The 25,299-nt window shown below is 41.7% G+C and overlaps 1 protein-coding gene and 1 long non-coding RNA gene across 16 annotated transcripts in view; one reads left to right on the top strand and one right to left on the bottom strand.

Moving 5' to 3' along the window:
- Positions 1-25,299, top strand: part of IQSEC1 (IQ motif and Sec7 domain ArfGEF 1) — a 341,882-nt gene that overhangs the window by 190,733 nt on the left and 125,850 nt on the right. Inside the window, exon 1 of one of the 15 annotated variants that reach the window (XM_068694447.1) lies at positions 11,384-11,808. The exons of the other annotated variants lie outside the window; for them this stretch is intronic. Coding sequence (XP_068550548.1) covers positions 11,741-11,808 — 68 coding nt within the window. The 5' untranslated portion in view covers positions 11,384-11,740. Of the gene's footprint in view, positions 1-11,383; positions 11,809-25,299 lie in introns of those variants that run through there. 15 annotated transcript variants of the gene reach the window in all.
- On the bottom strand, positions 8-14,601 carry LOC137862400 (uncharacterized). The gene is made up of 4 exons (XR_011100240.1): positions 12,962-14,601; positions 12,295-12,458; positions 7,696-7,930; positions 8-6,334 (listed from the first exon to the last, which is right to left on the bottom strand). It is a non-coding gene; the product is annotated as an uncharacterized lncRNA (long non-coding RNA).

Raw genomic sequence — 25,299 nt, 5'->3', positions numbered from 1 at the left:
GAGAACATTAACTCTGAAATTCTTTTCGGAACTGGGTGGCTGCACACGATGCCACCAGTGCTTTTACTTGCTGTTCTACTCTACTGCTGAAAGGCAAATATGCACGGGAAAAGGGAGTGGTAGAGAATTAATGAGAACTTGTGACAAAGATTGTAAAGCTGCTTTTTTATTGCATCAATTATCAGCCACTTTTGTCTCTGCGTGCAGATGTGAAAGGTGGTGATGCTGTTTGGTTTTAACGTTTGCTTTAAGTCAAATCATCCCAGCTAAGACTCAATTAATACTTTATTCTCTGGTATTTTATCCTTAGGCACAGACGCCTGTGCTGTGTAGTTTACAGACTGTAAATAGTACTAAGAGATTAATTGAAATGTCATGGAAATTTATGTAATGCATAGATAATTTATTTTATTTTTTTCTTCACGGAGGTATTTAGTAGTATAATAGTTTATCTTTGGTTTCCCTCGTGGCGCACAGCGTGCATCGCAGTCATTCAGAGCAGTGGGCACTTCACTTAGGCAGGTCTGACATACGGCTTAAATGATTGATGGTGAATAGTGATCATAAAGAATAGGACGGGGTGTCAGATGCATTGAGCTTGCCTATTTAATGGAACAGCAAAATAAGCAATTCCATTTAACGTGTCCCTGAACTTACCCTAATGCTTTTTAATCCAAACTTCTGTTTTCTTGCTCTTAATTTACGCTAGCAACCAATGGGACTTATGTGTATCTGAATTTTCTGAGGAAAAGTGGAGATCATTTCATTGTTAACAAAAACCATGCAATTTAAAACAGGATTCTGTTCTTGTTATGTACACTTTCTGGTCTGACTGTCTATTGTCAGCCTACAGAAAGTGCTTTGTACTAAATGCTAATTGCAGTTGAATTTTTCATGCAGTGACTGAAGGCTGGCAAAGGAACTGTTCCAATCTTTTTCAAGGTTTAAGGGGTGCCCCCCACTTTCTGGCATTGAGTAATACAGGACCCTCATCTGTGACCATTGGCTAGTGAAGTTTCAAAAGATAGCTTTATTGCCTTGCAGTTTTTCACAGGTTTCCTTTCGAAGTCAAAAAACTTCCAACCTATTCCTAGCCCCTCGCAGTACCTTCCTTGCTGAGAATCCGTATAAAATAACAGAAATACAGCCAGACTGTTTTGATGCGAGCAAATACAACTGGACTAAAGGTTTATGTCCTGAATTCCTGGCAGCCTCCCAGCTTTGTTGCCAATGAATTACCCTGGAGTTGTTCTGCATCTCCTAATGGAAATCTCGGCAATACCTAAGGACTTTCCATTTACTTCCTTCCAGACAGTTAATTTGTTTGTCATTGAAACCTAGATGCGCTTAAGCCCTCCTCCTGGAGTATTTGTACGAACAGAAGTAAAAGGAGGTTAAGCACTTAAATATCAGGTGGAAGTACTTCACTCTCAGCATTCTGAGAAAAGGAGAATTGAAGGGAAGTTGCAGTTTTGTCATATTATAAGCAAAATAAATTCTTGCTTGGAGCAGAGTGGCAAATGAACATGAATAGCAAATGGTCCAGAATGAATAACAGAACTAAATGCAAGGAAGATAATACATAAAAGAAAAAGTATCTTTCTTGACACTTACTTTTAGTTACTTTTTATTAGTATTTGCAGGTTGTTTAAAACGCTCTTGGAAAAGAGCCAAGGTGCTGTGGGGAGAAATGTTGTGTGTGTCTCTATATGTTTTTAATGTTATGTATGAAATAAGGTAACCAAAACTGGACTTGAGTAACGTTTCCATCATACGAGTCATTATGAAATCTTAGTGTTTGCAGTAGGGCTATTGTCTGCCCTCCGTTATACCCTGTTCATGCCAGCAAATGGAGGCAGGAGCATAGTTGCAACGTCCTGGTACACCGCTCCCTTGTGCTGCTGTTGCTGGCAGCCAGCTGTGGCTCTGGGTGGAGAGGTGCAGCTGCAGGTGGTGAGGGAATAGTGCCAACCCCCTGAGCCTTCCCCCTGTGCACGTGGCACTGTGACAGCGCAGGACCTCTTGGGGTAGGCCCGGGAGGCTGCGGAGGAGCTGCTGTCGGGGCTGTGTGATCCTGATGCTGTGGGGTGGCTCGGGCCCGCTCAGCCCAGTGCCCTCACACACTCACTCTGAGCGAGCCGTACGTGACAAGAAATGTGACTGCTTTCTATTTCCAGCTGTGGGCTGCCTGAGCCTGGTGTGACTTTTGGTTTCAGTTGGAGCTGATGATGAAAACTACAGTAAATGTTTCTGGTCAGCTCAGAAGTTCCATGGCTGGCTGCTGTATTCAGAACTCAAGTTGTGTTTTTCAGACATTGTTACTCAGGGAAGTCTTATGGGGTCATGTCTGTGGCCTGACCTGGACAACTGTCATTTATGCTATAATTTTTGTGGTTTTAAGTTATAATTTTTGTCTTGTGCTGGGAGCTGCTTGCACAGACCTTTGCATCTCTGTTGATATTCATGGAGTCGAAGGGAGGTCCACGCAGGGCCTGTTTGGTCCTGCATTGTGCTGAGAGGTGTGGCAGGATGGGGCTGGCTCCTCATGCTGCTGTCTGGCACTTGTTTCTTCCTCAAACCCTTGGGAACGGGACTGCTGAGAGGCTGAGGCTGGCAGTGGTGGAGCTCCATCCCTACTGCCCCGAGCTGTGGGGCTGGGAACAGGAGAGGGGCACGGGGCAAGTCACCCTCCCTGCCTGTATTGTAGTGCCTGGCAGGGTATCACAAGAAAGCAGTGGTTCTGGATGATGGGAAGGAGTGAAAACAGGACAATTTTTGCTTTCTGAGGTACCAGTTTTTGAACATAAGTTTATGAAGTGAAAGTTCAGTTCCAGAACTCTCTACCAAGCTGTGCGTGTGACAGTCCCAAAGAGAAACTCGGCTAAGGGCTTACACCCAGCCTGGAGCTACTGTACAGTTGTCAGTCCTTTGTGAGAACTGATTCAGTGATGTATATTTTCTCAGCACAGAAAGGGAAAGGGAGAAATAGAACAAAATAAACCAACTGTGCTTTTAGTCTATTTCAGAAGTTCAGCTGCAACACCAGTGGCCAGGCCTTTGCCCATCACGTGCACGTTCACAAAACAAAGTTACTGCCAGGTAATGGTGCCTCCAGTAACGTACATAAACTAACAGTCTGCTTTTATCTAAGTTGGGGCAGATTATATGGAGAAAACTGTGGGTGTTGGGGTAGAAGCCTGGTTCAAAAAGTGTTTGATCATTCATCTGTGGAAATCCAATTTCAGCTCCGTGTTGCCTTTAGCACTGGGTGCGTTTTGGTCTGTGCCATAACCCCTTGGTTAATTGCTGGTGTTCAGTGCCCTTTGAATACAAATACTGAAAGTGTAGAGATGAATTTCTATAATAGATTAAAGTGTAAGATGAGCAAATCGCTGTAGGGTTTCTGTGGGATTTTGAGGATGAATGTCTCATGCTTGCTCAGTGGATTATTATAAAACCATGTGACTTCAGGTTTAACATGCGAAAGTGAAGATTTTCTTTAGCCAGTGGGTGCATCGTGCTGTGCTTCTGCCAGCTGGTGTGTAATAGCCCAAGCGAGAAATTGTTACCATTAGCATTGCATTAAAGATAAAATACAAAGTGAGAAAATTTGTTCCTGGTGGTGAAGAAGATTATAATCTGTATTTTGGGAGGGGGATTCTTCCTCCCAGAATTTTTTCTTTTTGCTAAGACAAGAGTGTTTAAAAAGAAAAAGTGCTAAATTTGTAAAGGTTACTTTACTGGAAACTGGTTGCCTGACAAACAGCACAGTTTTTAAATGAGAATTTTTCAATTTTCTACTTCTCATTTTTCATTTTGCTTTTATAATTTTGGTTTCTCCAAAAGAGGCATGAGTCCCTTAGAGAACAGTCTGGCGTTTCTAGCAGGCCTCTTATTCCAGCCACCCCAACGGAACAAGATAAGTGAGCGATGACAGGTTTTCTGAGGCGGGGATTAACTGACATTGTTTCTGCCAGCCTCCAGTTGGGACTGGCAATTCCAGCGTTGTGATTAAGGATGGATTGAATCATGTGCTTAAGCCTATCTCCAAGCAAGAACAGGTCTATATTTTGGTATATGATTCAGTCCTGCTAGGATGTTTCAGTGGTGATTATAAATGAAAATGCTTTCATAAATCTCCTTGATAGGAGCAGCCTATTACTGCTGTGCTAGAACGTCACCAAGTCCCTGACTCACAGAGGCTACTTAAAGCCCCTCTAAATTGCACTCTGCGGGGCACCGGCAGCTCTCTGCTCGTCCTCTTTCCCACTCTGTTATCCAAGACAAATTTGTAGCATTTGAAACCATTGCATGAATTGCCAGTCCTAATTTAGATGGAGTTTCAAAGATGGCACATGTGCTTTAAAGGATCTATGTCAGGATTGTCTTCAAGGTTAACTCTTTGTTTAAAAAAAGAGTGCTTTGATAGTCTTTGTGCCTCGTCTCTGGTGTTGACAGTGTGGACTCCGCTTCTGTGATTATGTGGGGTGGCTGCGGATGTGCCAGACAAGGTGCTTGCTAACCGGCAAGGAGCAGCACTGCTTCCTTTAAGCAAAACACAGCCTCAAAAAGAGATGCAAAGGTCTCAGTTGTCACGTTACTACATAGTTAAAGGGGTGTCTATTTTTAAATCCATTATTTAAAAATGGATTAATAAAGGGGGAAGAGGTCATTATATAGCATATTGCAATCCTCCAGCCCTGGAAGCAGTAGCTGTATGATAGTTACAAATCTCAGTAACAGTGAGTCAGGGGAAAAAAAATCTTTGGGTTCTGGTCCATGAGAGCAGGGAACTTCTTTTGCTCACATGGTGATGTCAGCTGGTTTGCTCTCCTTCTGGCGCTCACTTAAATTGTGAGCTCCTTTGCGATCTGAACTGAACAAAACAATAGCAAAGTGGGTGGGAGAAATAATGACAGCTTTGTCTTGAACTTGCATTTGGACTTCACCATATATGTTGTTAGAAACAAATAGTTTGCTTCCACTTGACAGTGACTTCATCCAGAGCAGGGCTGAGTCATAATGCCTATAGTACAGCTCTCCCAGGAGGTTCACGCTGGCAAAGTTTATGCAATTGCGGAGCAGCTGAGAGCATAAAATTCTCTCCTTCTCCTTCCCTCTCCCCCATCCCCCTTCCCTCTCCCCCCTCCCCCCCAAGATCCACCATCCTCTTAAAGTACAGCCAGCAAACAGTGCAGACTGCAATATTCCCATATTCAGTATAAAAGTGATTGAGGAAAACCTCAACTAAATATATAAGGTAAGAAAATGGCTTAAAAGCAATCAGAGGATTTGTCTGCACTCAGGGAACTAGTGATTTCAATTTGATAACTGAAAACACCCAAAATAGCTGTTAGTCTGATTAAAGCCTTCATTGTAATGTAATTCACGCTACTGTGTATCTGAGTGTTCATAAAAGCGTTGAAATGCTCTGTTTCATACTCCTAGTTTTCCTTAACTTTCTGGGATGCTCTTCCTTCCTACCTGGTGGATCTTTAGGGATCCCTTCATTTGCCATGCCCTGATTTCACCGAGGCTTGCTGTGGGACTTTGCTATTGCTGAGCAAAAATCCTGTGCTAGCATAGAGAGAGGGCTGTGTGGTGTCTCCTCAGACTGCTGCTGTAACTGATGATCTGGGTTTCAGGCTGGAGGCAGTTCTCTGTATATGTGCCTCTCTTCTTCTGTCTCTTTGCGGTCATCAGTAAGCCGCATGTCAAGCCTTTCTGAAATGTCTTGCACCCAGGAATCATCTCCGAGTATTCAGGTTCTCCACTGTTCACGCTTGTGCAGCTTTCAGCCTTCCACAAGCACAGCTTCAAAGACACATGCCAGGTTTTGAGGAACTTCAGTATCTGTGCTGCAGCCCTCGCAGATGTGTAGGTGGTGCTGCCTGCCCTTTAGCTGTACCCCCAGAGAGCAAGTTGTGTGCCAGGCTTTTCTGTCAGTGTCTGGTCTCTACCGTATTTAGATGCAACTGATGGGCAGGCCCTAGGGCAGTCACATTTAAATGGTGCATTTGGCTATGAGCCTACATGGATTGGAAGCTTTCTGAGTTTCCTTTGATAGTCATCCAAGATTAAGTCACAGAAAAGGGCGTCTGGGAGCACGGTGGTGGCTGGAGACACACGAGGAGCCTGTCAGTGACTGCAGCTGGAAGGATGCTGCAGGGGCCTCTTAGAAGCACCACAAACCTGCCAGCTTGTGGGGATGAGAGGGGATGCCCTTTATCAAAATGCCAAAATCACGCTGGCTTTATTCTGCAGAAGGACCGGTATGTGGATGTCCCTGCTGTGAGCTCCCAGAAAATGTCGTTTTGCATGCTCTTAGGAATGTCTGAAAAATCAGAATAGGAAGTTAAAAAGGGAAGGAAAGAAAACATGGTGGAGGCTGAGGAAAAAAATGTAGTGAACATAATCTATTTAAACCTCTTCCCCAATTTAATGAACATGTTGACCTGTTACAAGCTAAGGGTTTAAAGATGCCCTAAATTGCCTTAAAAGCCAGACTGCTTTTCATTTTAAAAAGTTAAAACTGTCTATTTGCAAGGCTTCTTTCAATCCTTAATTGGTAATAGCTGCTGTCTAAAGGCAATGTTACCTAAGTTAAAAATAGGTCTGGAACTCTCCTGACAACCAAAAACATGTGTGATGGTTGCTAGCCCCAGCGCTCACAGCTTCTTTTGTTAAATGCCCTATAAATATAATCTACTTACTAGTAGGAACACTGTTAAATTCTGTTTCCTGATCATTTGTCCTGGTAGAAACTTGAGGATAATAAGTGAATTGCCACCTTCACTCGTGAAGCCTGCAGTATGCCTGTTTCCCTCTTCATGGGAATGTTACACTAACCGAATTTAGGGTGAGCCTGTTCACAGCTGAAGTAGTAAGGTTATCTTGGCTGCAGACATGTCATGCGGAAAGTGATGCACATCCGGAGTGCGTGGCTGTGTCAGAGAGCAGACCAGATAAGGTGTCCTGGGTGCTCCTTTCTTCTGAGCCCCTTCACAGCAACTTCTGCGCCAGGGGCTCGGCGTGCTCAGCTCCCCCTGAGCACTGCCTATTGTTCAGGCTTCAGTGCAGAATGGGAATGAATCTCGGGAGGCAGGAGAGCAATAGAATGGGAGCCTCCAAATTCAGCATCCTGGCTATTAACATCATTTGAAAGTAATGTACCTCCTACAGCTTCTACAGGAACCCTAGCTCTAGCATTTTTTAATACTTGAAGTGATTTATGTACCTGGTAATGTCTTTGCCTGGAGAAGCTTTTTTTTTTTCCAGTCTTTAAAAAAACAAACATTGAAATCCTCCAGTTCTCCTTCATTTCTGTCATTTCCCACCCTACTCAACCCCCCATAATATTTATTTATTTATTATTTTCTTTTAAGGAATTTAAGTGCTCTGCTTCACTGTATAGGGGAGTGATGGTGGCTCTGGGTTCTTCTTAGCAATAAAAAACACTGAACAAACCGTATTTCTGATACTAAACCATTTGCTGTGTGCTTGGAAGTGGCCAAGTTGAGGGCTCTGACAAACAACTTCTGTTGAATTCATTTCCAGTATTATTTTTTTTTTTTGGTACTGTTTCTTCCAATTGTTTTGACTCCCCCCCTGCTCCAGCCCAGCATTTCTGTGCCCACTCGGAAAGCCAAAAAATGCTTGTCTCAGCTGTCCCAGGTTGTCTTGGTGCAAACTCACCTGCAGCAGCAGTCGCAGCCAGAGCTACAGCCAGCAGGTGGGAGCAGTGGAGAAACAGGCGGTCTTCGTGCTGACTGCAGCAGACAGCTTCAGCCTGGCGGTGAGGCAGGGAGAGCCCCGAGCAGGTGCGTTTTCAGCTGCCTCAACCATTTGCTCAGCTCTCATAAGGGAATGCTGGTAGCACGACATCACCTTTCTCTGAGTTGGCAGTTGTGTCTGAATTAAAGATTTCTTCCTGAAAAGACACAATATTTTTTACAAAGTTGATTGGTTTGCCTGTTATATACACAGTGTAATGCAACTCTGGGACAGCTGGCGTGTCCACTCAGTGCAGAAATGGGGACACAAACCTGGGGCGAAGCCTCGGCAAACATGACATTCTGATACAGGGGACAGCACTTCGTTAATACACCTACTACTACCTCCATTGAAAATCAAACATAATGATGAGTGGGTTTGGAAATGTCTATGTACTGAAGTGGGAAGAAATGTTGGAAGGAGGCAGAGCTCCTTGCAGCTTCCCATTGCAGCTTGGCAGCATGGAGGCAGCTTACAGTGCGTGCACCATTAGCAGGGCACCACTGTGGGCCTGGCCCCAGCGGTGCTGACGTGGCTGCTGAAAATGAGCGTTGTGCTGTAGATGACTTACAAGCAAGGAAAATTTAGTAAAGGTTTCCAAGGAGTATAATGGAAGAAAAAGAATCCAAGTACATCTGTTTGGGAAGCTCCGCTTCATACAGGGCCTGGTCCCATGCACAGCACGACTGGGTGGATGCAGTGATGTCCTCTGAATGGAATCTGTTGTTTCATTTCAAGGGGAAGAGATAACCAAAGTTTTTATTGCCACACCCAAAGAGGAATAATAAACCAGCCAGGCAGCAACCGTCTCCAAACATCCCTTGTTACCACCCCATAGTCTCTGTGTTGGCTGGGATTACTTGGCCAAGCATGTGAGTGTGGGAGAAGACTGTCACTGGAGTCATTACGATAGATTATGATTGATGTACAAAATGGAAAATCCGTGTCAAAGGCAGATGTGATGCCAAAAGGCCCCTGAGGTGCTGGGGCTCATCTTGACTTGTTATACAGTGAAAGCAAACAAGGCTTCAAAAAAGTGAAATCATTTGATATGCTAATCTGTGTCTTGTTTCAGGCATAGTAATGTCACTGCGAACAAAGGAAAAGAAGGTAAACAGCTAAGACAAAGGGGACATTGTCTTCCTCCTGCTGGAAAAGCTCTATTCCCAAACAAGATTTTTCTTAATAGTAAGAAATAGCTGATGGGACAATTTTGTCTTCAATATCTCGTTACCTCCTTAGCAATCACACTGTGAGGGTGATGTCTTTTGAAAAGGCAGCATATCTTGAAACAGAATTAGCCATGGGCTTTGATTAATTGCCAGTTTGCCTCATCCATGTGTGTACAGCAATCATCAGCTACAGCTGAGAACACCGGCACCTGCAGTTGGTCAAATCAAGCCCACACGAAGCTTTACAGGATGCTGTTAGGCTTAGGCATACCTCAAATATCATTTCAGTGAGAATTTCAGTCTTTTTTTTCTTTATACCTACACCAGAATAAATAGCATTTATGTACATCTGAGATCTGATCATAGACCCAAAATGCTGATGTACATCAACTCATAGCACAGTTTGCACAGTATTCAACATTTTCTGTGTGTGTATTATTTTGTATTTGCAGGCTGCCTATCAGCTCTAAATTATTCCAAATTTGGGCCTGCTGTTCCCTGCAGAACGAATGCTTGCTTTGTGGAGAGCTAACTTGATTTGCCTTGGTCGCGTTGGGAATTAGCGAACAAACTCAGCTCATCAGGAGAGGAACTGAAACGCTCCATTTGCTCTTTCATAAAACTGTAGTCTTCCTCCCATGGTAAATGCTGCCGCAATGACTTAAGAGAAAAGGGGAAAAAAAAAGGCAAAGAAAAGGAAAAATAAGAAAAGGCAGCATCTCAGTTTTGTCCTATGATGCTATCGCATGTTATTTTAATCCATTTGATCACTGGATACGCATAAATGCTAGAAACATGGATGAAGCAAGTGATTAATACTCCTGTATTTAAAGTCTCTTCTAGATCTCAGTATGACATCCACCTTAATCTATCTTTAGAGACATAAAATACTGTTGCTGCAGATGCTGATAATGTCTAAATATTGCACTTGAATGTGAATCAAGGAATGCATAATATAAGTACACCAATTACACTGATGCCTCAAATACATGCTCAAGTAGAGGTAGGTGACACCAATAAGCATGCTGTTTGCTAGCTTTATACTACACCAAAAATAAACTACTGTTTGTTTAATACTTCATATATAATGGACTTATTTATGCTAAATCAAGTATTCCAAGTGTACACCATACACAAGTAAGAAATACGGGATCATGGGTGCCCCATCTCTCAAATTCGCATGTTAAGGTGATCAGGAGCATTCAGCTGATCTGCCTGAACTTTCATAGCTTTTTCCATCATTTAAATGGATTCCAATGGTTATGTTAAGAACAGGTCTGTAAGTTTTCTAATGCAATTTTTCTCCATTATGTCTACTGATTTAAAATGTATAATGTGCTGTGGAACTTGTTCTAACTTTTTTTATGAGCTGTCAGTCGCTTATTCCTGGAATCGTTGTCAGAAAATCACTGAAACAGAATCTATTTCAGACTAGTAGTACCAGTCATGAGATCCTAGATAAAATGGTCTTGTACAAAATGGAGTTGTGCAACAGAAAACAGACATTTAATCATAAAAGCATACTGTTCTCCCAAGAAGTAGCATGAACTTAGTTTCTTGCTTAATTAAGTTTTATAATATAAACATTCATTTAATGTCTTTGATCCAGAAGAACCCCTGATAACTGTGCCATTGACCTCTTTGCAGAGAAGAGAGTGTGGTCTAGTGGGCTGAGCTTTAAAGGCTCGCAAAGTTTTAATGTCATAGCAACAACGCTGACATTCTGGGTGGTCTCGGAGAAACCAGGGTAGGATTTCGAGGACTTGTGTTTCAGTTAAAAATAATAACAACAACAAAAATAATAAAACTTCTCTATATAGGGTGATTCTGCGTGTTTGTTGAGGCTTAAATCCTATTCAACGTTTTGGTGATAAATGCAGTGCACTTAAACTAAATCCTTGAAAAATTAAGGGCTAAATTCTCCAGCGTAGTATAAAAAGCAGCAGTGTAAATATTTAATATTCTTCATAAATCCCCATCATCATTGAGAAATTGTGTGTTATGTCATGCATGGGGTTGGGGTTCTTTTTGAGGGGTAAATATTGTCATGAAGACAAAATCCAACCATCACTTAGCTATCTGTGAGGTTTCAGGACAATAAGGGAATTCTGTGAGCAAAGTAAGTTTTGTGGTGTTTTTTAGTCAGATTTTACTGTTTTATTTTTGATGTACTTTATAAGCTAAGTGTCATAGCTGACATTCACTATTGAAAGCCACAGCTTTGTGTTCAAACACAGCCTTAGAAAATGACTCATTACTTCTTTTAGCACTACGAAGTTTATTACAGTACACGAGAAATTTTGCAAACAGCTGGGAGTTTGTTCAGCCTCAGCCATATCATTTAGCGAGTTTGGTAAGCCCTCACAGATCCAGTAAGTGATTTGCTAAGGCCCTCTTACTGGGCTGGGTTTGTTGTTGTTGTTGTTTTTTCAAGTGGAATAAATGAAACCAATTTCTGTAGGTGCTGCATAGGTAGGTTTGTCTTTCTTGACAACTTGGAGCAATATTATATGTGGCTTTCTGAACAGCCTCTAATAATCTTCTCTGGCTTGCAAATAATGTAAACAACAAGTCTTGTAAATCACGAAGAAAGAAGTAACCCGAGACTTCAGATGAGAAAGCTGGCTTCTCTCTGAGTTCATTTGAGTGGAGGTCGGAGGAATCACTTGGAAATCGTGAATCAGTGCTTGGCGGCTGCATGAACCTTGGACTAACTTTTTCGTATGCTGCTAAACTTTCTTGTTCCTTGAGTTACTTGGAATCGTTCTAACTTTGCAAACACTTCAGAGGAGGTCATGAAGGGAGATGGCAGTGCAATGTGGAATCTGATGTGGAAATACTGCATTTCTGTCAGGACGATCAGGTACAGTAAGAGTATTTAAACTTTACTTTGTGGTAAGTGTCTGAAAGCTGCATGCGTTGTCTCTTCCCCTGCTTGTATTCTTTTGCCCTGCATAGTTAACTCTAAGTAGTCTGAGATGCTTGGTTGGGTAGCTTCTTTCTTGCCCTTATACTAAAGCTTTGAAAGGAAAAATACAGGGTTACTGTAAACAGTCTTCAAGGAAAGAGAAGTTTTCATGATTTTGGTCTTGGAAATACCTCTGCCTCATTTGCAAGCAGGCGGAATTTGGAATATGAAAGAAACCTGACTTTCATGAATATTTGCCTATCATCATCTTTTATTCATTGTATCTCCCAAATCCGGAGATTAAGCATGTGTTTAGCATGCTGCAAGCATCATTTGCTTCAGACAGAGGAGAAGGGGGAGAAAAGAAGGCGGAGGCTTTTATGGCAGGATACAACTTTAAGTTTCAAACGTCTCTAAGTGAGTGTAGCGCTCGTATCTTACCTGTGTGCGTTGTGTGAAAACGCAGCCGACTGCAGGGAGATGACAGGCTGTGGCTGCCGTGCATCGCCGGTCGCGTTCTTGGAGTGGTTTGCGTTTGACAAGCTGCGTGCTCCCTGCCAAGCACACTGCTGGAGATTCCAGTAGAGTTTATTCCAGGAATGGAGCTATTAAGTGAGACACTTGGTGATTGTGTGCTCTCACAGTAATTTTATGTATTTAAAAATAGCTAGCCATTCTCATGATATAGTTTCTTCGTGTTTCGGGGCTATATGGTCTGAATGGTGCATTCTGTCATGCAAACTTCCCTTGAGAAATCACGTAATCTAAATAATTACTGCATTTCACACTGCATAATTATTCTGTGCTGAGGAAAGAGGTTAGAGAGCCTGGATTCCTACATGAACGTTCATTACAACCAGAATGATGCTGTGGAGAGCTTTTATCATCAGGATGCTGAAATAAAGCTGAAAAGCCACTTAGTTCCCAGCAGAGAGCAAGTCAATACGGCAGAAACTGGAAATAACCCCTGAGAGAGGATTCAGTTAAAATAAGAAATTTTATTTATGATCTAGCTTTGGAACCAGAAATAGAGGGAAAGTCTGAAATGAACCAAATTCATGCTTAAATACAGAGAAACAGTCGTTGCAGCATAGATATTGATCCTGACCTTAGTACTGCCGGAAATTTCTGAGAAAAGTCCAATGCACAGCTCAGGCTATAAAAGCAAGCGTCCCCCACAAGACTGAGCTTCAAAGGTTCCTCGTACTATTTGGGTGTGGCTGTTTTTCTAAAGCTTAATGTGCAGATTTTGCTCACCTATAAACAGCCACATCTCTCTCTTATCAGTGAACTTACTACTGGTCAGAGTATGCAGGTTGAACATTAGCTTCATAGCTTACAGTAGTTGCTTATTTATAGAGCAGCTCGCTGGCTCTCAGCTAGCATAATGCAAAATAAAGTTGGTTGTTAAAGTGCTGCGAGCATTTTCAGATTCAGTTGTTGGTTGTTCTAACACAGCGTATCTTCATTGCAAGCAACATCAATGAATCTGAGAGCATAAAGAAAATATTTCCTTTGTGGAAAAAGATCTCTACCACTTTAATTTGCTTTTCTGTTATCTTTCAGGAATCCTGAGCCTCTCCCTGCATTCTAGGAGGCTGTCACTAACCGTTCTGGCTCATGTCTATATCCACCAAGTATGAGGCTACACCAGTCTTTCTCCCTATCTGCCTCCTCCCATTTCTAGGGAACTGTGAAACCCATGCAGCCCCTGCTGGAGATTTCAGTCAGCTTAGGCACATCTTATTTAGGGTTACAGTGAGCTTGTTTTTTCCCTCTGTGTGCAAGCCGCCCTGGTAAAAGTATTCCTACACACCCTGGGTGCCACCGCACCAAACAGCAGGGCATTGCCCTGACTACACTGGGCCAGTTGTACTTGGGCTTCTAACGAATGTGCAGAGCCTGAATGAGGGGTTTTATGCCTGAGAGAGAAAACAGTCCCACTCAAAAGGAAAACTGTTAGTGCTGGGCTTCAGGGTTGGGCTTGTTTTCATTGGAATCCAACTGCTTTAAAAAATTGACTTAGACTTTGTTGTCTGTTTTAATTAGACCGTGTGCCTTGGGGGAAGAGAGCATCTACATCCATGTGTATGTGCCTAAGTTTACCCTGACTAGATCTTAAAATTGTAGGGTCATGCCTGTCAGCAAGGTGAAACACATGCAGCAGTAGAAGAATTAAGGCACAGAATGCAGCGGTTTGTTTTTTACATGGGGAAGCTTTAAGTCACGTTGTAGTAAGTGTAGGAGAGGGCGGCACAGTGTGATATGGAAAAACACTGCGCTGTCTAGATGTCTTTTTTTTTTTTTTTTTTTCCTTCTGCGGGGTGTTTGCCTACTCCTGTAGTGAAATTAGAAGAATTGTAAAGATGAAGGGATTTCCTCACTAGCATACCACAGCTGAGCTTGTGCCACTTAACAGGAGACTTCTGTTCTGTCCAAGTGCTCAGCTCCCTGAGCCCCTGGAGAGCCTCTGATGCTACCAGGTTATCCTATGGGGCAGGAGAGGCAGTGTGGCTGGGCTCACAGCATGTCGTAGGTAGCAGGACAAGCCCTGAGCCCCGGGACAGTGCTCTGCTAGAGCTGGTCCCCAGCTCTCAAGAGGGAGCATTTTCATTCCTGACCAGTTTGCCTGTTTCCACCCCCCGGGATCTGGGCTCCTGATCCTCTTCCCTAAGCCAGGTCTGACCTCCCCTAGGCCAGCAGTGGCTCACAACACACCACGCCGTGCCATTTTTGACTCTCCTTGGCTACAGCAGTCACTACCCACACAAGAGGTGTTACGCAGGAACACGTAACACCTCTTGTGTGGGTAGTGACCGCTGTAGTTCCTCCAGAAGCACTGACCGCTGCAGTTCCTTCAGAAGCACTGCAGGTTGTCGCTGATATTCCTGAGGAAGGGAAGAGCACTGTCTGTCATGGGCACTGCTCCTGAGCGGGGGGCAGAGCAGTACCACTGCTGTCACAGCTACTGCCCTTCTTCCTCAGCCTGTGCCTGGAGCACTATGTGCACAGGGGGCAAACTGCCCTTCCCACTGCTCCGAGGTTCACTTTGGGGCAGTATTTCTCTGAAAAACAGCTCTTTCCTCTTCTGGTGAATGCCTACTTGTTCTGGTATTTGCAGGTGGAAAGCACTCCCAAAATCACAGTTGGCAAAGCACGAAAGCAGCACTGGGGTGAGAGAATCAGGCATTTACTTAATGTTAAGGTTGCATTTCAGTCACACATCATAGGTGGGAAGATAGGCGAATATTTAGTTATAAAATAGTTTGTCAACATATTCAGATTAGCTGTCGCATTTATAGGGTTACATCGGTGTGCACAGAGAGGAGCGTGTTACACCAAGCCTGGGAGCAGCCCGGCTGCATGCTGAATTACCCGAGCTCTCAGCAACACGCCACATGCCAGTCAGCCCCGAAGGATGGGGTTAGTGGTTAGAGGAGCAGACTGGAGCCGTCTGAATCAGCAGATCCACAGCCCGCAGAGAATAAATTAAAGGTTTATAATAATGTAACGCATAGTTTTCAGCTTGCATCTTAAAAGTTCCGTTTGCAAGTAATGGAGGAAAATTGTCAATAGTTACTTCTCAGTGCTCTACACATCTGGAAAAAAGTAAGAATCAGTCTTCAGTATGAGTTGTCATGGAGTTTCTTCACTTATTTTCCTTCTGCTACAAACATTTTCCATTTTGGTTCAGTCATACTTTATTTTTAGTCATCTGCTTTGTTTTTTCTAAGGACTGACAGAACAGTGCTGCATTTTCGTCAAGAAAAACCAGTACCCTGACAAGTGAAAGGGTCTCACTTGAGCCTTAGTTGCATTTTGGGCAGCATGAGCTGGTTCAGTGGTGGTACTGCCCCCACACTTGCAGCTCCTTGCTCCTGCCCCCAGGCTGCCCGTGCATGGTGCCAGCACAGGCGTTGCACATCCATGCAGGAAAGTCAGCTGGAAAAAAAGGTCTTGTTTCTCCCAGGCGGCTGCAACAGCAAGGTTCACCACAAGGCCACACAAAAATCTTGTGCTAGCATTGGGTAAGGGAGTATAGCAAGCAGTGGGAGGGCAGGGGACACGGAGCTCACAGCTGCAGTGACATTTCAGCCCCAGGAGCTGCAGCGGGCTGCATAGACAGGGCTGAAAGCTGAGGGTAGAGGTAGTTTGTGCTGTAGGTGATAGGAAACTGTCCTCTGCTGATACTTGCCACTTGTTATGGCTGTTTAACTGTCACACATAGCCAACGACAACGGGGTATATATTCAGGTCTATAATTTATGCACTTTGTTTTCCATCTGAAATGGAAACTAGAACACTGATCTCAGATATTCCTCCTGGCAACTACAGGGCTAATGCCTATACAGCTTCTCAGAAAAGGAGACTGATACGTTTTGTTATAGCAGTAAAGAATGGAGTTGGAACCTTTTGTTGAGATCAGGCATTATCAAAGTGATTTTCTTCTAGTTGTTCTATGGCTTAAGCTCTAACAAGATTTACTGGGGGTTGGGGGAAATCACCTGTAAGATTAAAATAACAAAACAAAAACTCTCAGGTCTTCCATATTGATTCCTGAACTTCAGAACATGTTGATTCTGTATTCAGTTTCTGTGTGGGTTTGTTTGTCATCTTGAAATCTGCATTGTCATCTTGAAATACTGCATCTGGAAAGCTACGAGACAAAGCTGAATGCAAGCTGTCATTAGCAGTCTGGATGCTTTAATCATCAGCCAGTGGATGGCTCTATATAGCCATTACTCTTGTATTTTAATACAGTACAACTGTAATTATCCTAGCGCAAACCTTCCTTTGGGTTAAAAGATCTCTGCAGAATGACAGTGCCAATAGCACATTGCAGTTAATGAATTTTTAATAAGCTCCTGATTCCAGTGTAACAAATCATTGCGAGGTTAGGATGAAGGCGGCGCCTTCGGAATCCTGAGTTAGGAGGTGTGAACGTGTCCTCGTGCACTTTGCATAATTAAATAATAAAATATGTTCGTTGGTTACATGTGCCATGTTTCTCCTATTGTCTTTGGTCTATGCATAGGAATCTGGAGAGGAAATCATTCCAGTATTAATTCACCTGAACTCAGTTGTTCTTCCTAAAGCAGACTTGCTCAAGGGGTGAATTACCCTGTGCTTTGGGTTTGTTTAGGATTCGTATTATTTTTAACTGCCTTTAAATGCTGCTCATTTTCAGCTAGGGTGTATTCGTGTTTGCACAGATAGATTATTTCAGCCTGATTGTTAATTTAAATTAGTGGTTTGTGACAAGTTCAGGAAGGGCATGCTGAGCTGTGACAGGTTTCAGATCTGGTGGTGCAAGACCAGCCCCTATCAGTTCTGTTTGCTTCCTTGCTATGAGCGCTTGTTAAAACGCTACTGCTTGGTATTTCCACATGCACTCTCCATCTTTATACACCATCTGCAATGTTATTGCTAAAAGCTAAAAATTTATAGGCAGGGACTGTTAGAGACAGTAGATGATTTAAATGTAATCCCTGTTGAACTTGTAGTGTAACAGAACTGCCACGGAAGCTGCAATATTTGCAGGTAATTAAGCCTTTCTTCACCTGGAAGTCTTTCAGGGTGAGGGTATGCAAACTGCCAGCCCAGCAGTAGTGCTTCTTGGTTCTGTGCTTTCCTGTACAAAGAGCCAAGGTACTTAAGAACTTGAAGACTGTGGGGTGTTGTTTGCTAAAGAAGGGTCAAATAATTCCTAAACTGAGTGGTGAACCAGTGTGAGGTCTGAAGGCTGCTTTTGGTCGCTGCCATGTTTTATTCTAAGAGTGTTGTTCTTTATTTTAAACCTGTGTCTACAGGGTTGTTCCTGTATAAAAGGACCTGATGCCAGTTTAGCTAAACTGACTTTAAAAAAAAAAAAAAAAAAAAAAAAAATGAATTAGCTGGAGTCAACTTCTAGTGCTCTTCTGGGTTTTCATCTTTTTGTGTTAAAATAGTTGCATCAGGCTTTAGCTCAAACCTTTAGTTTGGGCTTAGAGCAGCCCTAGGTTGAAGCTGTGCTACAGCTCTGTCCTTTCATGGTATGGAGCATAATGAATATTGAAATCCTAGAAGTCAGAAACCTAATCCCAGGCATTCTAGAGAAGTTAACAGACTGTTTTATTATTTATTTACATAATCAAGCTCAGAGGAGCTACTTGATGCAGAACCATAGGTTACTATGGTAAAAGTGTTTGCCTGCTTGGCACCTAGAATGCTTCCACTGCCGGTCTTACTGCTTCACAGACCCACCTGGCAATTGTCTTTCAGGATTTGTTTTGAAAGGGTACTGCTTTTGATGTTCTTAGGTTGCCCAATTGATTGGTTTGTGGGTTTTTACCATATTTTGAGAACTCCTGAAGCTGCCTTTCAGCTTGTATCTTTTGGCACTGAATGTAGAAACAAACAAACACACGCTGTATGGAAGTGTTACCTGCTTGTAGATTTGAAGAGGATTATTTTTCTGCCAGATTGTAAAGCAAATTAGGTAGTGAGAAAATAGAGCTCTGCATTAATCTGGTGTTAACAAGATGTTGCATGTTCCGGAAGGAGTCAGATGACTTTTTAGTAATTGGTGAGTACTGATCAATGTAATGCTTCTGAATTGTGTGATTAACATCTGTGGATGCTGTAAATTGATCATGAAAATCCTGGTATGTGAAGTGATTTTAATGAAAAAACTTCCTAAAAATCTAGGAAAGGCTTTATTCCTTTTTCAGTAAGAATTCATTTTACTATACGAGTGATATCTCGTTCTTGATATGCGTTTTGAACACTCTGTAAAGCATCTTTTTTGTTTCTGTGCAGTATCTGCCTTTTCATCTTTTTTTTTTTTTTTTTTGACAATAATTATAAAAACAGAAAGAATTTATGCAGTAAGCAGTGTCCCATATTCAGTCATCTTTTAGCAGGAGATAGTTCATTAGTATAATTAACTGCCAGCCAGTTAATAAGTGACTTAGGTACTTGAAGTGTTATTAGATTGGTTTTTGGTTTTTCCCTGCATTTGCCACTGATGAGGGGACAGGAGCGCTGCTTCGTTACGAGAGTTCAGGATCTCAAGACAGCCGCCGTAACAGACAAAAAAATCAAAGCTGATTACCTCCCTATTTATTTCAGACCATCAAATCTGACTAGCTAATGACCCTTAAGCAAAACTTGAGGTAGTCAAGGCACGGTTGCCTGACCTGCTACGCTCCTGGAGCGCTTCCATGAGGAGAGACTCCTCAGGCTTAAACCTGCATGCTGCAAACTGATTGATTAAAAATTAAATACATTTTTGAGTTGGTCACACCTGTGTTGATCTGCTGGAAAGGGCTCAGCAGCATGCAAAGCATTTTGCATTTAATGAATTCTCAGTCATTTGTGGTAGCAGAGTAATGAAGAGCATTCTTTCATACCGTCAGGGGGCCACTTTGACAGTGTAGTGGGGCCCAGTCGGTACAGGGAGCAGCACCAATGCTGGAAGTTACACAGGAGGAGTTGTCACCCTGACAGCAAGCATTTTGGTTCAGCAATCTCTAAAGTTCTTTATTTTCACACATTTATTTTAATATTGATGTCTTCCTGGTCACTACCACATGCCACGTTGTCCTGAGCAGCAGGCTATGTTTTCAGCCACAGTTCGGTTACCATTTTCTGTCCTGAATGTCACCTGGCAGTATTTGGGCATCAAGCAATGCGACCTTTCAGGGGAGATCCTTGATAAAGGTATCTGAACGCTTACACTGCTGCATTAGAGCAGAATGAGTTCCTGTGACCACGTAAACCCGTGATGGCCGTTCTGTGCTGCCCATCACTGGCTGAGCACCGTACACAAAGCAGAGCTGGTGTGCAGCTGAGTTGCTGGAGAAGCTGTGCCCCAGTCTGGGCTCCATTGTGCAGTTAGCATTAGCTGCGTGCGCTGTCACTGCCTGGACAAGAAGTTATTCACTGTGACCTTTAGCAGAGGTCTGATAATACAATTTCACCTACAGCCTGCATGTTTTTTGTGTTAAAGCAAGAGATATTTCCCCAAACCTGAGCAGGTTATAATAGCTCTGTCAAAAAGGCAGAATGCAAAGCCAGTGCATGCTGATGCAGGGGGAAGTATGACCTTTTTGATGCTTGGGAGCCTTCAGAATATGTTATGAGTCTTATGAATAACGTACTTTTCTATTAAAAGGACAGTTGGGTTGCAATCTCAGCCATGAATTACTGCCCTTACGTACGCTGTAAAGCTTCTGTTGCCCACAGGCTTTGGAAGAAGATCTCTTTGGCTGATGCTTTCTGAAAGTTTTTTCCACCTCTTGACTTTTAAATGACTTTTTGGCTATTTCTCCTCTCTTAGTAGCTGGCAGGGGGAAAGTGCATGACTATGATCAGTCCTTCCTCAGCAAGAAGGTGTTTATTGACCGCCTCTCAGCAGTCCTGCTCGGAGGAGCGCCTGGTCCTACAGCTGCTGCAGTCTTGAAGCTGTAGGTAAAGCAGCTGGGAAATTTCAGAGAAAACTGGGGAAAGGAGATGCTGAGCTTCTGACGCCTCCTGGAAGATAAAAGGCAAGTTTCTACTATTGCCTTGGATTCTCTCATCCAGGAGTGAGTCTTGTTTTCTTTTGGAAGAAATAAAAGCTAGATAGAAATAAAAGCTGTTATTGACAGATATAGCTATGAAAAAGGCTATATAAAAGCCATAAAAGCAGCTTCAAAGATGTTATTGTTTTTTTATAATGTCCTAAGGAAATAGAAGTTGATAAAACAAAAGTTTGAGAACCAAATTAGTAGTTACTCTTAGTTAAAATGCATATTTTTAATCTTAGCCATTCAGCTTAGTTTCAAAGCCCACTTGCAATTTACTTAGAATTGTTGGATGTCCACAAGATGCCTGCAGACCTGTATGCTGCTAAATATGAATTCTGCGTGGGTAGACATATTTGTATTAGCAGATGTTTGTATGGTCTAATTCCCTTTCATGCTTAAATCAGGAAAAATGAACTATTTTACAACATCAGTGAAGTAGGGACAGATTGGTCTTCTGAATAGCTTATTATCTATCTGAAATTATCTTTTGATGCTTGAAAATAAATGTGAAGTAGGCATTATGGAAGGCATACTTTTTAATCTGTTTGGGAGAGCTGTTTGAATTGCTGTAGGCACACAGCTCTTAGTTTAAGCACTTTACCACAAATAGCAATACTCAAGATTTCTGTCCTGCAGTGTACTCTACTGTGATTTTTCTGGACACGTATGCAGAGACCTGATGATAGAATTTCACTCAGTCTGTATATTTTCAAGTTGATGTAACAAACACTTGTGGAGGAAAGGGGCCAGTGAGATGGATAAATACCTGACTTCTTTCCAAGTGGCCAGTATTAATTCTTTAAAAACAAACACATGGAAAAGAACCTGTACCTTAAAGTCAATTTCTTGAAAACCTTGTCCCAAGTTGTTTATTCTCTTTCAGGATCTGAAGCCACTGCATTTTACTGGTTATTCTACCTGCTTTTTCTAAGTACTTGAGCAGATTTGTTATTCAGGTTATTGAGACTTGCACAGCAGTTCATACCAGCATCTTGTGAGACTACTCCCTCTAATGCCAGCCTTGCAGGGACAGGCCTTGGAGTGTCTTCGAGTAAGAATGGGGTGGAGATTGAGAATTTATGCTGAAAGGAGTGTAGATTATATTTCTTAGGTACTTTTTGTGCCAATGCTCTTCTAGCCTGCTTCCTCTCATCTGATTGTTCTGGCACTTTGGTTTTGGGGGTACAATTCGCTGTGCTACGTGGTGATAGGTAAGCAGAGGAATCCAGGATAAGAATAGACTGCCAGAAATGGGTCAGGGGTAATGGACTAGCATCATCAGGGCTTCTTACGCCATTGTCACTTGTGGAGGAAATGTTTAGCAAACAAAAGTGTAACCACACTGACAGGGCCATTTCCTCTAAAATAATGAAACAATGAAGTTTTTAAAGAAATTGGGAGTGGGCTCCCTTAAAGCATATCTGCCATATGTGCCATTTCAAAGCAAAGATGGAGGGGCTGTTATGCAAAGATATCCAAAATGAAAATCATACGCTTGCTGAAAGACACATAGCAGAAGCATAGCAAGTTATTTCAGCTTGTTTTTCTTCAAAAGGAAAAAGACCTGTGCAAGTTACTTCTGTATCTGACCCTCTATTTCATAGCATGTACCCAAATGTTAAGTAAGCTTATTGGCTTAGTAGTGTTTTATATCAATATTTGATCATTTCCTCAGACTTAAAAGAAAATGCAGCGTACTTCAGGCACTAAAGAACCTTACTGGAAAGCTAGGAGTGCACTGGGGGAGCTTTGTGAGTAGTCAATAACCTAAAGCTTTCTTGAGGAGGGGGAAGATGCTTGCTTTGCATTTGTAAATATGTCAAAGGGTTAGTGGTTAGGTTTGGTCTGTTTGGTTGAATAGTTCATATAGTCATGTTAGGACTCCCTGGAGATTAGAGATGAGAACTGAGAACGCTCTCAGAACAGAGAATCTTGAAGCCTTAACACAACTCGTTATTTCATAGAAATTGAATCTGTTTATTGGTGACTGAATTATTGGTAAATGATCTGAATTCCAGGTCTGAAGGACTGTATGTAGTGCCTGTAGTGCCCTGGACTACCTAGTTTTCTGCAGTAGTAATTTTTGGTTAGTATGAAGCTGAATTTTCTGATAATGAAAATAAGTTCAGGGGAGAATAAACCCTTGCATGGCTTTCTTATAAACAATGAAGAAGGACCACTAACACTCCCCACCACACACACACACACGTCTAACCTTTCACAAGATGCTTTTCTGCGAGACGATGACCTGCTATTTATTGGTGCCTGCTCAGAACCCCATTAGCTCACTGGGGTTATTCTGTCTTTCATTTCCTAAGTGGTGAGGTCAGGTACATGGTCCTTGACTCATCCATACCAGTGGCTAGTGATGCTGTTAATAAGAGAAACTGTGTGCCTAACTCTCCATCAAAGAAATAGAAAAAAATATATTGTTGCCCTGAGGGTACTCATATCCATATGTGTCTGAAACAGATGAGGCAGTGGTTAGAAAATGAGACCTGCGATGGTAGTCTCAGCCTTTTCCATATCTGTCTGTAATTTTTCATGTCTACCAAAGCACAAAAGATGGATTTCACTGATTCTGTCTGAATCTGCTGAGGGGATAAGGAAGGGAGAAACATTTTGTCCAAGAAGTCAGTGTTCATTAAAAGGGAGATGAACTTTGCAACAATACTTTAAAAAAAAAAAAAAATTACTTTAAAATCTGGCCCTTATGTGTGCTATTCATACTTCATAACTTTCCTTTCAAAAAGCTTTTAAAACTCCTAAGCACAAGGCTAGGATGCACTTTAGATTGTGAAATAATCTTTGCAGACCTCGGAATTTTTTCCAATGGTAATTTCAGAGCTCATATGTCAACAAATCAGTACGTGGTATTATCATTTCCCTCTGGACTTTTAAAATCTATACCTCCAGGGGAAATCTAGGAACCATATGATGTCAGGTCTGAATATATTAATAAAAATGAAATGTAACATTTGCTAAAAATAAAATATTTTTGTCAGAGAAATCATGTTTTTCTGATTAAGTGGTGTGTCAATTTTACATCACATTGACTAGAAGTTTCTGGATATCAGCTAGGCTGGCAAACTTTAACCAGCTTAGCAATACCTGGAATCTTCCTCTTGGCATTAAAATACTCAAACATTTGCTAAAGTAATTATTTCTGTTGAACGAATCAGCAGCATGTCTTGGGAATTTGCTGGTGATGAAGATTTTTTTCAGTCTGCATGTCACAAAGTAATTCATCACACAGGCTGCAAAAGGCTTAATATAATCAATCCACAAACAAATAAATATAACTACGTTAGTTCTTTAATGGAAGGAAGGAGCTGGAAAAATCTCAAACAAGGCATATTGTGCTTTGGCAAATATATATCAAGTGTTTCCTTCTCTTCAAGATAGAGATCCTTCTAATTAAACAACTATGGCAACAAATGCTGTCCAGCTGAGGGTCAGGTATAGAGTTCAAATCCCAGATGGTCAATATCTATACGTGACTTATCTACCAGATGGGCTCCCATAAATGTTCCACTGGATTTTTTTATTCTTTTCTCTCAACTTTCCAGTATTAAGGCAATTTTTTATATTACTATCAAATATTTATATTGTTTTATATTGACTTTCGCTAAGAATTATCTAGATCAGAGGAAAAATTTCCCCAGAGCATGTGTTATACTGCTTGAGAAGTACTTTGTTCTGGACTCCTTTCCCACCACTTTTTTTAGTCAAAGGAGTTTCCAAAGGTGCCCTGAGAAAGGACTGGAATAAAAAGACGACCCCATGATCACGGGAGTGAGGAGGGTAACATCGTTTGTATTTACTTTTACTGTTTCTGTGGATAGTAAAAGTCTATTTGCTTTTACAGGATTATCAATTACAAATTTAAAATAACTTTAACGACTATCACTGATGATAAAAGCATACTTTCATTTGCAACTGTAAAGCATACTTTCATTTGCAACTATACCCAAATATAGCAATACAGGGGATTCCTTTGGGTTTATTTTTTGATTGTGTGTTACTGTTAAACAGCCTAGGTAATGCAAATGGCAATATGTTGATTTATGTATTTTGTAAATAGATTTTAAATATTGTAGAGTGAGCTTCCTCGTAGAGATGAAGACTTAGGTTTGTAGCTCCTGGTGCTCCTAGCCTCTTTGTTTTTTGAAAGACCACACATTACGAGATTACAGTTTCTTTTGTTTCAAATTGAAACAACAGAATGGTTTGGGGGTTTGCTTATAAGCAATAAGCAAGACAGAAACAGTTTCTGAACTCTAGTAAGTATAGCAAGATGGCCTGGAGAGAACAGAAGTCAAGTACTGCATTTATTACTCTTCTATGAGCTATTCCACAATGGATCAATTACAAAGGTTGAACTGGTGGTTTTCCCAAACTGTGGTTAGTATTCAAAATGCCATCAAAACATGAGATTCAAAATCTAAGTTTTATTAAAAACTGAAGACAATATTTTAGAGAAATGCTGTTTTCCATCTTTTGTGGTTTTCTCTTTGTAAATACACAGTATTCTTGCACTGGTCACTAGAATACTATTTAAAAAATAAATAAAAATAGAACTACTGGTTACAGTAGAAATAAACTATTTCTTATGCACACTAGTCTGGGAGCCCGTCTGTTCTGACTGTACATGACTGGAAAGGTGCCATTAGAAATAAACTTTCTTCCCAAGCTGAAGGAATTGATTTGTTAACGGGGTGTGTAGATGAGCCTCTCTCTTCTCTGTAGTAAACAATTTCTGCTCATTTGACCAGTTTTGTGTCTTTTTCCTGCTGATTTTACCATGTCTTTTTTAGCTTTTGAAATATGTATATATTCAATTAAATTCATACAACAGCATGATACTAACCTAGCAAACCATTCCTTTTAGTCATCT

This window comes from Anas acuta, chromosome 11 (genome assembly GCF_963932015.1).
Source record: "Anas acuta chromosome 11, bAnaAcu1.1, whole genome shotgun sequence".
Lineage (NCBI taxonomy): Eukaryota > Metazoa > Chordata > Aves > Anseriformes > Anatidae > Anas > Anas acuta.
Note: the sequence above shows the minus strand (reverse complement) of the source record. Positions and strands in the feature narration are given on the sequence as shown.